Genomic DNA, 13,150 nt, shown 5'->3' with positions numbered 1-13,150 from the left:
TTTTTGCTATCATGATTGAAGTTAATTTAACAGTATCAGATCTTTCCCATTTATTTGCATATCTAGTGATTTTTAATTAAATTGATTGACATGATATATTTTCAAAGTAATCTCTATTGCATAAATTAATTTAATTAGAATTGTATAGATATTAGTATAAAATTATTTATGCGAATTGTGTTCAGCCCAAAGAAAGACACAATTTGGTCAAATAATTTTGTATATGTAATGATAAATGTGTGACAATTATAAGGTATTTTCATGTGAATTATAGTCGGTCCAAAGAAAGACTATGATTTGACAGAATTTATTATCAATATTTGATCATTGCGTTGAGAGTACCAATTACAAATTAATTTCTCTGTCCAAAGACTATGAATTAATGTTGTGCTGAGTATCTTGTGATGAGTCTGTTCTGCAAAATATTTGCATATTCTGTTATATATATTTTTATATAACTAAATTATATGTGAAAATTACGTAATTTTAAGACCTCACATTTATTATATTAAATTATCTTGTATTTTTTGGTTAAATTGATTGAAACATGTTGCCAAAGTAACTTCTGTTGCGTAAGTTGATTTGATTGAATTTACATGGATGTTGCATAAAATTATTCATGTGAATTGTGCTCGTCCCAAAGGAAGACATAATTTGGCAGAATAATTACATGTTTGCAATGGTAAACATGTGATGATTATAAATAGTGTGATTTTCCATGTGAATAATGAAATGTTCAAAGACAATCATTATTTGATCGGAATAATCATCATATAAGTTTTCCATGTCAACAATGGAATGTCCAAAGACAATCTTTGTTTGACAGGACTTATCAACAATGTTTGATCAATGCGTTGAAAGTACCACTTAGAGTTAGTCTTTTTCAATCCAAAGATTGAGGATTAATGGTGCGCTATGTATCTTGTTTGGGTCTTAGAATTTACCAGAGCATTGTATATTTATTGTTCTCTTCTTTAATAATTGTTGTTATTGTTGTTGTTACTACTATGGTTTAAATTACTCATATTATTTAAATCTGAAAGTTGCATGTATAAAATTTAGAGTTTGAGAGGAGTCAGTTCAGAGTTGAAGATATTGTATAATTTTTTTTCTAGATAAGAAACAAGAGAACAAGATAAGGAATTTCCTTTTTGCTTTTATAGGATGAAACATACAAAAAAAGGGTCCCATTTACACTATTTAGTGTGTGAAAATGGTAAATTTCTCATTTTTGTTTGTTTTAAAGTTAATTTCGTTTTGTACCGAAGGATGCTAGTGGCTAGATTTTGGTTCTACTACTTACAAAAGCATGTCTATATGATGCTACCTATGGAGTCATCCGCCAAGTGATAATGAAAGATTTTTTTATGTGAGTGATGACATAAAGTTATAGTTGAAGCTATGAGAACTTTTATGTTGCTTTAAAAGACTCAATTTCATTTGAATTTGGTTGAGACATATATTAAACTATTTATTAAACCAAATTTTATTTCTAATTTGGACAAATTCAGTTATTTTTGTTCAATTAGAAATAATAAAGTTAGTCTCTCGTGTGATTCAAATGTTGCAAGTTATGAGTTCTTTTATGGATATTTGAGTATTTCTATTGCAAAAATTTTTTTTGGGTGGTACAAAACTTAAAATTAAATGAGAATTTTGTTATTTTATAACATAAGCGCTTAAGTGATATCTCTTAATAGAGAATTTGGATGCTTGTGTTATAGAAAATTTTGGATCCTTTATATTGGTTGGACCTTATAGTCTATATTGAGTATATAAAGGGAAAATAAACAAATAAAATAGAATTCAGGTGCTGAAAGAAATAAAGATGTCTTAGAACTAATACATGCATATATTTGTGTTCTATTCCTTATGGATTCATGGAATGAAAAAATGTATTTTATTACTTACATAAATGATTCATCTTTATTTAAATTATGAGAAGTTTTGGCCTCTAGACATTTAGTCTTTTAAAGATGAAGTTGAACTTCAACTAAGAAAAAGAAAGAAAATTAAGATTGTCAAATGTGGCTGTGGAGATTACTATAGTATATATGACATAAGGTACAACGTTTGAAGTCCTCCATGTGTTTTTCTTCAATAATTATGATTTTTTTTTACAATATGTAATGTTAGACAAACCTAGCATGAACAAAGTTGCAGAACAAATATGGTAAGAAGTTTAATTCTTCTATACTAAAGTCGCTTTGGGGAAAGACATTAAAGAATGTAATTTATATCCTTTTAGGGTACCAATTAAAGTAGTCACTACCCCATAGATATGAGTCGGGGAAATTCCAACATTAGGCATATACACATTTAGGGATGTGTGTCTTATAGGCTGCATGAAGGTAAGTTGAACTTAAAGATAATTAGTTATAATTTTGTTTTTGTTACATTTAAAGCTCTTGCATGTATAAGTTTTACAATCCCATTTTAAGTTCATGTTTGACACATGCAAGACTCATTGAGAAAATTGAGTTTGGAGGGGAAGGAAACACAAGGAATGTTGTCTTTATAGAATAATATGTTATTGACAATAGATAAGCCTTTGTACTTACCATTGTTCAAGAAACGGATATGGTAATTAAATAATGATGTTACTCCTAACATTATTAAAATACAAGACAACACTAAGATTGTCTCTCAAGCACCACCTAAAATTCAAACTCAATAATCTCAAGAAGTGTCATTAAGAAGATCCACTAGAGAATGGAAAAATGTAATTTGATATGATTATGTCATATTTCTTTAAGAACATGAATATGACATTAGATTGACTGAGAATGTCTAATTGACCTTAGTCAAGTCATGTTGTGTTCTAACTCTCAAGTGGATTGATGCTATAAATGATGTAATAAAACCGATGGTTGAACATGACATTTGGAATATCGTCAAATTGCTTGAAAGTGTGAAACCCATAAGTTGGAGATAAATATCTATAGTTGAAAGGGATTCAATGGGTAATTTTGAGATATATAAAGATTGTCTTGTCGTCAAAAGTTTTATAAGAAGGAAGACATGAATCACAAAGAAACTTTCGCTCTGATTTCTTAGAGAGACTTTCTTAGGACTACAATGACACTGTAGATCATTTTGATAATTGTTTTGCATAGATGAATGTAAAGATTACGTTTCTAAATAGAAACATTGATGAAACAATTTATACGGTACAACCAAAAAATCTTGTTTAAGATGATCTAAAGTCTATGGTATGCAAATTAAAGAAATCCATTTATGCTTTTAAACAAGTCTCTTGTCTATAGTATTACAAAATTCATCAAGATTGTCTCTTATGGTGTTGAGGTAAATTTGTGTATGCCAAAGGTTTAGTGGGAATAAATTTATTGTTTTGGTATTGTACGTTGATGACATCCTACTATCATCATACAATTTATTGTTACAAAGTAATTATATTATAATTTATCATGTATGCTTAAGTTTATTTTTTTTATTGTCCTAAAATATTTTTTTTTTGTGGGAGTCCTAAGGTGATATATGAGTAATCTTGGTATGTAACACTAGAAAGTAGTAAAGTGCATTATGCGTTAATTGAAGAGAACAAGAAACTATATGTTTTCATATCGAAAGTTTAGAAGTTTAGAGATCATTGGGTATTCCGATTTCGATTTTTTCAGAATGTCTTAATAGCAATCACTTTACATAAAGATCCACATTTAACCATGTTGGTGGAGTTAATATTTTGCTATGAGACATCATACTTGATTGCTAAATTATTATAATTGACTTGTCTGTTGTCACCAACATTAACTAGCCATCAGGTGTTTATTGAGACAATATCTTAGCGGTCTTATTAAGGATTCAACTAAGTAAAAGTTTGTTAACATACATTATTTGGTTGTTAAATAAAGAATTTAGAAAATATAGATTTGTATAGAACATATAAGGACTCATTTCATGCTAGCTGATCCACTTACTAGAGATATGACACTTAAGTTTTTCATGAGCACAATGCTCATATGGGTGTAATTTCTGATAGTACCTTAGTTGAGTAAGAGTCTTACTTATGTTCTATATCTTATAATTTACAAATATTTTGTTATTTGAATTTTTTGTAGAAATAAAGTTCAAGTTAATCATTTCATTATAAGCTTGTTTTGTTTGCAATATTTATGTTGTGTTTGGATTGATCTCTATAAAAAATAAAGTTTGGACTAATTGGAAATAGGCATGACTCAGATCACATTGCATGTAATTTTCATGTTGCTTATCCATATTGACCTATGTCATTGAGTGTATTGTTTCTTCTCCGCATCTCAAGAGTTACGAAGATCTTATTAAGAAATAAAGAGATTATAATTGAGGAAGAACCATGAAGCCACCGGTTACCTACGACTTTAGATTCCGCTAAGTTTGTTGATCAATCATTATGGATTCAGGTATTCCTAAAATTCTTTCTCATAATCTAATGTAATATGTTCTTAATAGTTATTGATATTTTATAAGGATCTCCTAAAATTCCAACAATATATTCTCACCTGTTTTTGTGCAATTCTCACAACACAACATTTTTGCAAAGCATAGTAATGTGACAATGCCAACCTCTCCTAAACGACTAAAATCCAAGCCCAAGTTTTAAAAACTCCCCTTCTTTTGTTATTATTCATTTATTTTGCACATAACTTTTCCATTCATTGTCAACCGGAGAATCTTAACAAGAAGAATATTGGTAACATCTTTTTTAACATTTTTTTCATGAGTATTTTATTATTAGTCAAATTTAATGAAAATTATAAAATCGATGAAGATAAAAATTTATTAATAAAAAGTGAGATTTCTCTCTTAAATTTGTTGAATTTATTGTAATTTTTAATAAATTCAACCAAAAAAAGAATATATTTAAAAAAAAGAGTGTTAATAACATTTACCTTTCAACAATAATCATCAATTATATAAAAATTTATAAAATTCGTATACGGACACCTTAATTTTATCAATAGTCATTTAACATCTCATTTTTCTTTTAATCATATTATATAATCTATTTTATTATTATTATTTTACTTCTTTCTCTCTTAATAGATTAATAACAGACTAATTAACATGATTGGATTTAAGAAAAAGGGCAAGATTCTCACAACTAATGTAAAGAAAATTTTGAATAATATTCGCTAACAAGTGTCCACATTTAATGTGTAAATGTGTTTCATATACGATTGTTTTATAAAAGAAGTGTAACTAATAGTATATAACGTTATTCACACCTTTTATTTATTTTTATCTCTATTTTTTCACATTAAATATTTATTATATATATATATATATATATATTATGCTTTTTTCTCTCTGAATATAGAGTAATATATGGGTGTCTAAGAATATAATCATTCATAATTTTATATATCCCATTAATATATTTTTTTATCTCTTTCTTCCTATAATCACTTGTATCATATTTTTATTTTTTATTTTTACTCTCTTTCTAAATATTAAATACAATATTAGATATCCACCAAACATTTTCCCAAACAATATTCTCCTTAAAGAGAGAGAAGTAAGAAACGAAAAAACATAATAGTCACAGAAAGTCCAGGAAACAATATTCAAAATATTACTTCCACCAACATATTTTCTCACAATATTTATATTTATGTAAGCATGGTTATATGTTATATGCATGTAACCATGGCGAACTTGAAACTTGTTCCTCATGCAAACCCCCAACTCAGCATATTACATGCACGTGTCAACACCCCGAAACTCCACATTTCTATGAAACATCACCGCCACTACTTCAACCCCACACGTATGCACTGAGTACCAATATTAATCTCTTCCATCACTTAAATCTCAATTCACCGCAAACCAAAAAAAGCTTCATCATCATCTTCTTCTTCTCTGCATCATCACAATGGCTGAAGTACGTTCACAACAACAACAACCCCAGCATGTGCAAGTCCACGCAACCACAACACACACCCCACAACACCATGGCGGGGAAGGTGGCAGCGGCATTCTGAACCTCATCCCGGAGATGTCCCTCACGGGTTCCCAACTCCTAGCTCTCCTCGCCGGCGTTCCCCTTGGTGCAATGCTGCTCCTCCTCTCCGGCATCTCGCTCATCGCCAGCCTCTTGGGGCTGGCGGTGGCGACGCCGCTCTTCATCTTCTTCAGCCCGCTGCTGGTCCCCGCCGCCTTCGCCATAGGAATGGCGGTGACCGCGGTGCTGGCGGCGGGGGCGTGCGGGCTGGCGGGGCTCGTGTTGTTCTCGTGGGTGGTGAACTATCTCCGGCAGATGCCACGGGGGACGACGATGATGACGGTGCTGCCGGAGCAAGCGAAGCGGCACGTGGCGGACATGGCGGAGTACGTGGGGCAGAAGACGAAGGAGGTTGGGCAAGACATTCAGACAAGGGCACATCATGCCCAGGGAACAACAAGGATGACAGTGCATTGAGTTATCATGAGACAAGAAAATGGTTTCAATTTATATCGCTTATGTATGACTTGTGAGATATACTAGTATGTAATTAACCTTTGGTACGTGTGTTTTGGACTTTGGAGGAGTTCCATTTTCAGTGTTCCATGTTGTGTCACTTTCTGTATTTGCTCATGTACGTGTAATCAGTAATATTAATGCATTTTTCTTTTGGGTTCAATTAATCTCTTTATTTATTGTTTAGATGCCTCTCTAGCTGATCTCCCTCGTGGATCGACACTATGCAGATTTGACATTAATTGACTTCGATTTGATAGTTAATTTTTTTATTATTGCGATTAATTAATTAATATTCCCCATTTCTGAATTGAATGAGGTAGGGAGTTTTGAGTGGGAAGAAATACATATAGATGTAGCATGCATGATCCATATATGCCACACCCATGTTTGATGGTGGAGGCTCTAATTTGACCAAAGATATATAAGAGGAGTGCGTGTGTAAAAGATTCTCTGTGATTTTCACATCTGGGGGAAATAAAAAACTCTTGCAAACTATTGAAAAAGGTTTTTTTTTTTTTAATAAATCTTTCAAATATCGGTTTACTAGTACATTAATTTTTTTTAAAAGATTTTTGTCACTGAATCACTCAAATGAATTTATTTTGTTTTTTTAACTTAGTTTTTAATTTGGACGAATGTGGTGACATTAAGTTTTTTAAGTTAAAAATAAAGTTTATATAACCAACAAGATCTAACAGTTGATAAATAGTAGATTTTTTTAAGATTTATTTTGATTATTTTATGTCAAGGGATTAGTTTCTAACTAGAAGAATATCGCCGATTCATACACACACAAAAAACAATGAAGTTTATAAATCTAATATGTCAAAGTTGTAATATTGTAAAGATTAATTCAAAGATTTATTTATTTATGCTGAAGTATAGTTTTTTTGGTACAAGTGCCGAAGTTAGTTTGAGTGCCTTCACGAGAGACGTAATTATATATTCCGTCCGATTACAAATATAAGAAAAAAAATTGATTTAAGCTAACTAAAAAAATTACCTATGTTTAATTACATTAATTTTAGATAGAAAGATATTTTTTCCTAACTAATCCTTCATTAAAACTTGATATTAGAAATAAAAACACGAACTAAAACCTCAAAACAAAGTGTTCTAAAGATAATAACATTAAATAAAATTAAATTAACAAAAAATTACATTTAAAACCAAGAAAAATATTTTATTTTCTTATATTTGATACGAAAGTATAAAATTCTAAGGGCATATGTTAATCTAGAGTTGAAAATTAACCTTTTCAAAATGTAGAATTGCCAAAATAAATTTTATTTCTCAATGAAATTATTATATAAAGTTAGAAGTTGAGTAATGAAGAACATGTTTATGATCATGATTATATGTGAAATTGTGTTGAGACATGATTGGATACAAATTATAAAAACTAAAATAACTGGATTTAATTATATAAATATAGATAAAATAAAATATAAAAATATAAGATTTTATTTATAAATTTGATGAATTTTAAAAAATGAGGGTGCAAGTGTACATGCTCACGTGACTGTAGGTCCTCCATTGATGCTCATAAAAAATGAATAAGGCCAACCCAGAGTATTTCTTAGTTGAGAGTAAGGTTAAGTTTTAGGTTAATTTTTTTAAATATTGATATATATTATTTAAAGAATTGATATTTCTTAACAAATATTTTTTACATACATAACTTAGGGTATTTTTTTTTCTATCTTAGGTTATGTTTAATAAAATTAACTGAAAAGTTAATTAATAATTAAAAATATTATCTTATTAAATTATAAGTATTTGAAAATTATCTTTAGAAGTAGTTAAAAAATATAAAATTACATAGAAGATAAAAATGATAAAATTTTACCTATAAAAAAATAAAAAAAATCTAATAAATATTTAAGGAAAAGAGAAATAAATATAAAAAAATTGAAGCTAATGTTTTGATGTTACTTCAAATAAGATATAAAAAATACTATAAACTACTAAAAAATTTATTTCAAAAAATATTATTTAATTATTTGATAAATGACTTTTTAATTAATATAAAAATAAAAATTAATGAAAAGTCTTGACTTTTTTTATATATAAAAAAGGCTTCCTTAATCAAAAGAGAGTATTTTTTTTCATATATCACCAAATCATTTGTAAGATTGTTTCAATTTAATTAAAATTTTGTTATTTGTTAACAAGATTTTTAGTGTGATAAAATTTCATATTGAAGAACAAATCAAATTCATAATAATGAACATTTTATCAAGGCTAGTAAAAAATTTGATATTCAAAATTTAACGTGAAGAAGCACCGCTGAGCCTTGAGACAGACTAACATTTTCACTTCTTCACGCAAACCTGGTACGTTGTTCTCTCTCTCTCTCTTCTCATCAACATGATTCGTCGACCTTCAATCTATGTTCCCACACTGTCACAATCTATGTTCTTTTCTTCATCTTCTTCTCTAATCGCTCTTCACGATTCTCACTCCAAATCCACTTTGAGCCCCTTTTACAATCTCCTTCCTCCTACCCAGAACCCCAATAACATCGTCAACCTCATCTCTTCCATCCTCAAACACAAAAGTTCCAACCTTTCCCTTCTCCATAGTAGTAATAATGACATCAAAGGAATTCTCCCCCACATGGGTCCCCATGAAATCTCAAGGATCCTTCTCAGATGCCAGTCTGATCACTCTTCAGTTCTTACCTTCTTCAATTGGGTCAAAAATGATTTGAACATCACACCAACTCTGCACAACTATTGTGTAATTGTTCACATACTTGCTTGGTCTAGAGTGTTCTCTCATGCCATGAACTTGTTGTCTGAGTTGATACAATTGGTTGAGGTTGAGGGTGTTTGTGTTCCTCCAAATGATGGCATTTATGAGAATCTCGTGGAGTGTACTGAGGATTGTAATTGGAACCCTGCGATCTTTGATATGCTTATCAAGGCTTATGTGAAGGCTGGTATGGTTGAGAAGGGTTTGGCTACTTTTAGGAGGAACATTGAGGCTTGTTTTATCCCCAATGTGATTGCTTGCAATTGTCTGCTGAGTGGGTTGTCTAGGTTTAATTATATTGGTCAGTGTTGGGCAGTGTATGAGGAGATGGGAAGACTTGGAATACATAGGAATGCTTATACTTTCAATATTATGACCCATGTTTTGTGCAAAGATGGAGATACTGATAAGGTGACCAGATTCCTGGATAAGATGGAGGAAGAAGGATTTGAACCTGACTTGGTCACATATAACACGCTCGTTAATAGCTATTGTAAGAAGAGGAGGTTGGAGGATGCATTTTACCTGTACAAGATCATGTACATTAGAGGCGTGATGCCTAATTTGATTACACACACGGTCTTGATGAATGGCCTTTGCGAAGAAGGGAAGGTCAAGGAGGCTCATCAACTTTTTCATCAGATGGTTCACAGAGGGATTGATCCAGACGTTGTGTCATATAATACTCTTGTGTCTGGTTATTGCAGAGAAGGCAAGATGCAAATGTGTAGATCACTGTTGCATGAAATGATAGGAAATGGGATTTGTCCTGACAGTGTCACCTGTCGGCTTATAGTTGAAGGATTTGCTAGGGATGGAAAGCTGCTGTCAGCCTTGAATACGGTTGTGGAGCTTAAGAGATTTAGAATTAAGATTCCTGAAGATTTATATGATTATCTTATAGTTGCATTGTGTATTGAAGGTCGACCATTTGCTGCTAGAAGTTTTCTGCTTAGGATATCTCAAGATGGCTATATGCCTAAAATAAACACTTACAATAAACTGGTTGAGTCACTATGTAAATTCAATAATGTGGAAGAGGCATTAATTTTGAAATCTGAGATGGTAAAGAGGAGCATGATACTGAATCTTGTTGCCTATAGAGCTGTTATAAGCTGCTTGTGTAGAGTAAACAGGACTTTGGAGGCTGAAGGTTTGTTGGAGGAAATGGTTAGTTCAGGTATTCTACCTGATGTAGAAATAAGCAGGGCATTAATAAATGGGTATTGTGAGGAAAATAAGGTTGATAAAGCTGTGTCATTATTGAAATTCTTTGCCAATGAATTTCAAGTTTACGATACTGAAAGCTACAATGCAGTTGTTAAAGTCTTTTGTGATGTTGGTAATGTGGCCGAGTTGTTGGAGCTTCAGGATAAGCTGCTCAAGGTGGGGTATGTTTCAAATAGGTTAACATGCAAGTATGTGATCCATGGATTGCAGAAAGCTATGGAACAAGATGATGAGATGTTGGGTCACGATATGCTTGAAGTCTAAATCTGTCCAATATAGGACTATATCCAAAATCTTATCTACCCATTTAACATGGCATGGCATATAAGGATCACTATGCTGTGGAGGGATTTCTCCTTGCAGATAATCTTCAGTTACTACAGTTTGCTTCTTGGGTAATCTCCTTCCTTCAACACCATTTATGGTTCAAGGAACTTTTGGGGGTTGATGGTGATAGGAGTGTGAAGTTAATTTGTGGCTTTTGGATTTCAAATACACCGAGGTAGATCTTTTGCTCATATTTTGTGTAAATTGTTATGTGTTTGTGTGTCCTTGTTTTGAAGTATTTTTTCCTCTGTTTATTACCTTCCAGTTCTTGATAGGAAGCATGTGCTCCTTTGCAATTTAATTTCTAAGTTGATGTTTACTTTTTCTTTCTCTTTTTTTTTTTTGAATTATCTAAAGAGTTTTTGTTTCATGTATAGGAGTTGGAAATCAAACTAACTACAAAAGCAGCTTAAAATCTATAACTCATTATGTGTTGATTATATATAATTTTGTTAAGCATTCACATGAAGCTAGTTCTTGGGTTTCGAAGTTTAGTTTCTGTTAAAAATCATATGGTACATATCACAGTATTCTGATCATTGATGAATAGTAATATGTTTAAATTTGATGAATTTCATTTTTCCTCCATTTTGAAATGCAATAACAATGCTGAAATCATTGAATGCCAATGATTTTAGTATTACTATTACTATAATAACTTCTGTTTTTATTTGTTTTGTTAAACAGGCCAAACTACCAAATATCTTTTTTCCCCTTGGTGGCATTTGGTCAGGGGTCTTGTAAGTGAATTGAATGCCTTGTTTTGTATATGCATGTCATTTTTAATTGTTGTGATTAAACATTAAATCATCTTGAATTTTTGTTGCTTTTGGTTATTCTATGATATTCATCTTTGTGTTACAACATCTTTTACATTGTTTTGTGCCTTACTGTTACATGAAACTGTATTTTATATGATAATTGCTTCTGATTCTTCTAGTTAACTCTCTTTTCTAGATTTTGGCATGGCTGTTTATGATAAACTTCCAATATTCATCCTCTATTTAAAACAAGTCTACTACAATAGTTATGTTGTATGTTTTTCATTATTCTGTTCTCATTGTTCCCATTTTTGGTCTTATCTAAGTTCAGCCAGGTACTATTGTACATATCAGAAGAGTGATTGCTGTATTAAGGTGCCTTTCTAGAGCTCCCAGGTTGCCAAGCTTGGATTGGGGGTCAAGTATTAGATGTTGTATGAGATATGAGGCCAAAGTTGCTGAGTTGTTACCAAAAAATTCTGCTTGTAAGAATGTGGAACTCTAAGGGAGGAATGCATAATGTTTGCAATTGCTCATGCAAATCAATTTGATTCACTGCTAACTTTTCATGATTAGCTATCTGACTTTTCCAGGTTCAGGACACTTGAAAGAAATTTGCAGTCATGTCTGCTAAATCATCTAGCAGACCAACCTTGTAAAAGTGTATTCAAACTTTAGGCTTGAGAAACTATTTGGAGATGTGAGTAATCACTTGTCTTCCTTTACTTTATACAAAGAGTCTAGTGCCTACTACAAAAGCTTGTTATGTATTTCATGCTGGAAAGGTCTCCACAAGTGCTTAGATGAAGATTCTGTGGATGCATCTGGGTCAGCTATGCCATGTTGAGAGGTGCATGGAGGTTATGTTTAGCTTATTTCCAGCTGAGCAATCTTCTGAAAGTGTAGTATCAGGGGATGTAAGTTCTGTCGAGTTTAGCTTATAGTAGATTCTGTTTTCAATTATAACAAAAATGATAGAAGTTGTATGGACATGGAAGATGTTTGGGAGAATGTGAAATGACGGTTTGTTTATTTCATTGATTTATGCAATACTGCAATCTATGCTTGAAAGAAGGGAAAAATTAGAAGAATATAAGTAGTACAGGGGATTAGTGTCAAAACCCTCATTTGAATAGGTGAATGAAACATAACAATTTCTTATTGGGATGATATATTTTCTCCTTCTTTTGAGATGATAGGATTTCAGTTCTCATACTTTAAAACAATTGAATAACTTAATATTTTTGTTATGACAATAACTGGTAAAGCTTGATTTGTCATGGGATTTGGAATTGTGAATATGGATAAAATGTAAGATAAGAAAGGAAATATACATTTTGCTTGAGAAATGTTCATTACTTTGGTCACAACTATCAGCAAGTAATATTTGCTTGAGGATTTCTTAGGTTACAACGTTTCATATGCTTTTCTTGTTGTCCTTTTACTTTGAATTGATGATAGCAATTGGCAATTTTCATATTTTGGAACTGCTGGCTTGCCTATATGTCATTGTACATTTTGAGTGTTACGAATCATAATTTTTTGCATCATTCTAAAAAGTAGACTTGTGATCCTGAGTAGCTTCAATGCTTTATTATACCATTCTGAGCCTGTA

General features: G+C 31.3%; 2 protein-coding genes across 7 annotated transcripts; both read left to right on the top strand.

Annotated features, from left to right (window-relative positions):
• Positions 1-5,591: 5,591 nt before the first annotated feature.
• LOC100789191 (oleosin Ara h 14.0103) lies at positions 5,592-6,620 on the top strand. The gene has a single exon (XM_003524507.3). It carries the CDS (start codon positions 5,873-5,875, stop codon positions 6,416-6,418), a length of 546 nt encoding a protein of 181 aa, XP_003524555.1. The 5' UTR covers positions 5,592-5,872; the 3' UTR covers positions 6,419-6,620.
• A 2,070-nt stretch (positions 6,621-8,690) lies between these two features.
• LOC100776934 (pentatricopeptide repeat-containing protein At5g40400) lies at positions 8,691-12,758 on the top strand. 6 transcript variants are annotated; one of them, XM_041015830.1, is made up of 5 exons: positions 8,691-10,949; positions 11,462-11,514; positions 11,867-12,020; positions 12,129-12,235; positions 12,321-12,758. In XM_041015830.1, exon 1 carries the CDS (start codon positions 8,831-8,833, stop codon positions 10,709-10,711), a length of 1,881 nt encoding a protein of 626 aa, XP_040871764.1. In that variant the 5' UTR covers positions 8,691-8,830; the 3' UTR covers positions 10,712-10,949; positions 11,462-11,514; positions 11,867-12,020; positions 12,129-12,235; positions 12,321-12,758. The 6 variants fall into 6 exon arrangements, with proteins under 6 accessions (XP_040871764.1, XP_006579779.1, XP_040871763.1 ...); XM_006579716.4 differs by having other exon boundaries at positions 12,129-12,758; XM_041015829.1 differs by having other exon boundaries at positions 11,867-12,235.
• The last annotated feature ends 392 nt before the right edge of the window (positions 12,759-13,150 follow it).

The sequence above is a fragment of the Glycine max genome, chromosome 5, assembly GCF_000004515.6.
Source record: "Glycine max cultivar Williams 82 chromosome 5, Glycine_max_v4.0, whole genome shotgun sequence".
Classification (NCBI taxonomy): domain Eukaryota; kingdom Viridiplantae; phylum Streptophyta; class Magnoliopsida; order Fabales; family Fabaceae; genus Glycine; species Glycine max.
The sequence above is the reverse complement of the archived record's forward strand: the minus strand, read 5'-3'. Positions and strand labels throughout refer to the sequence as shown.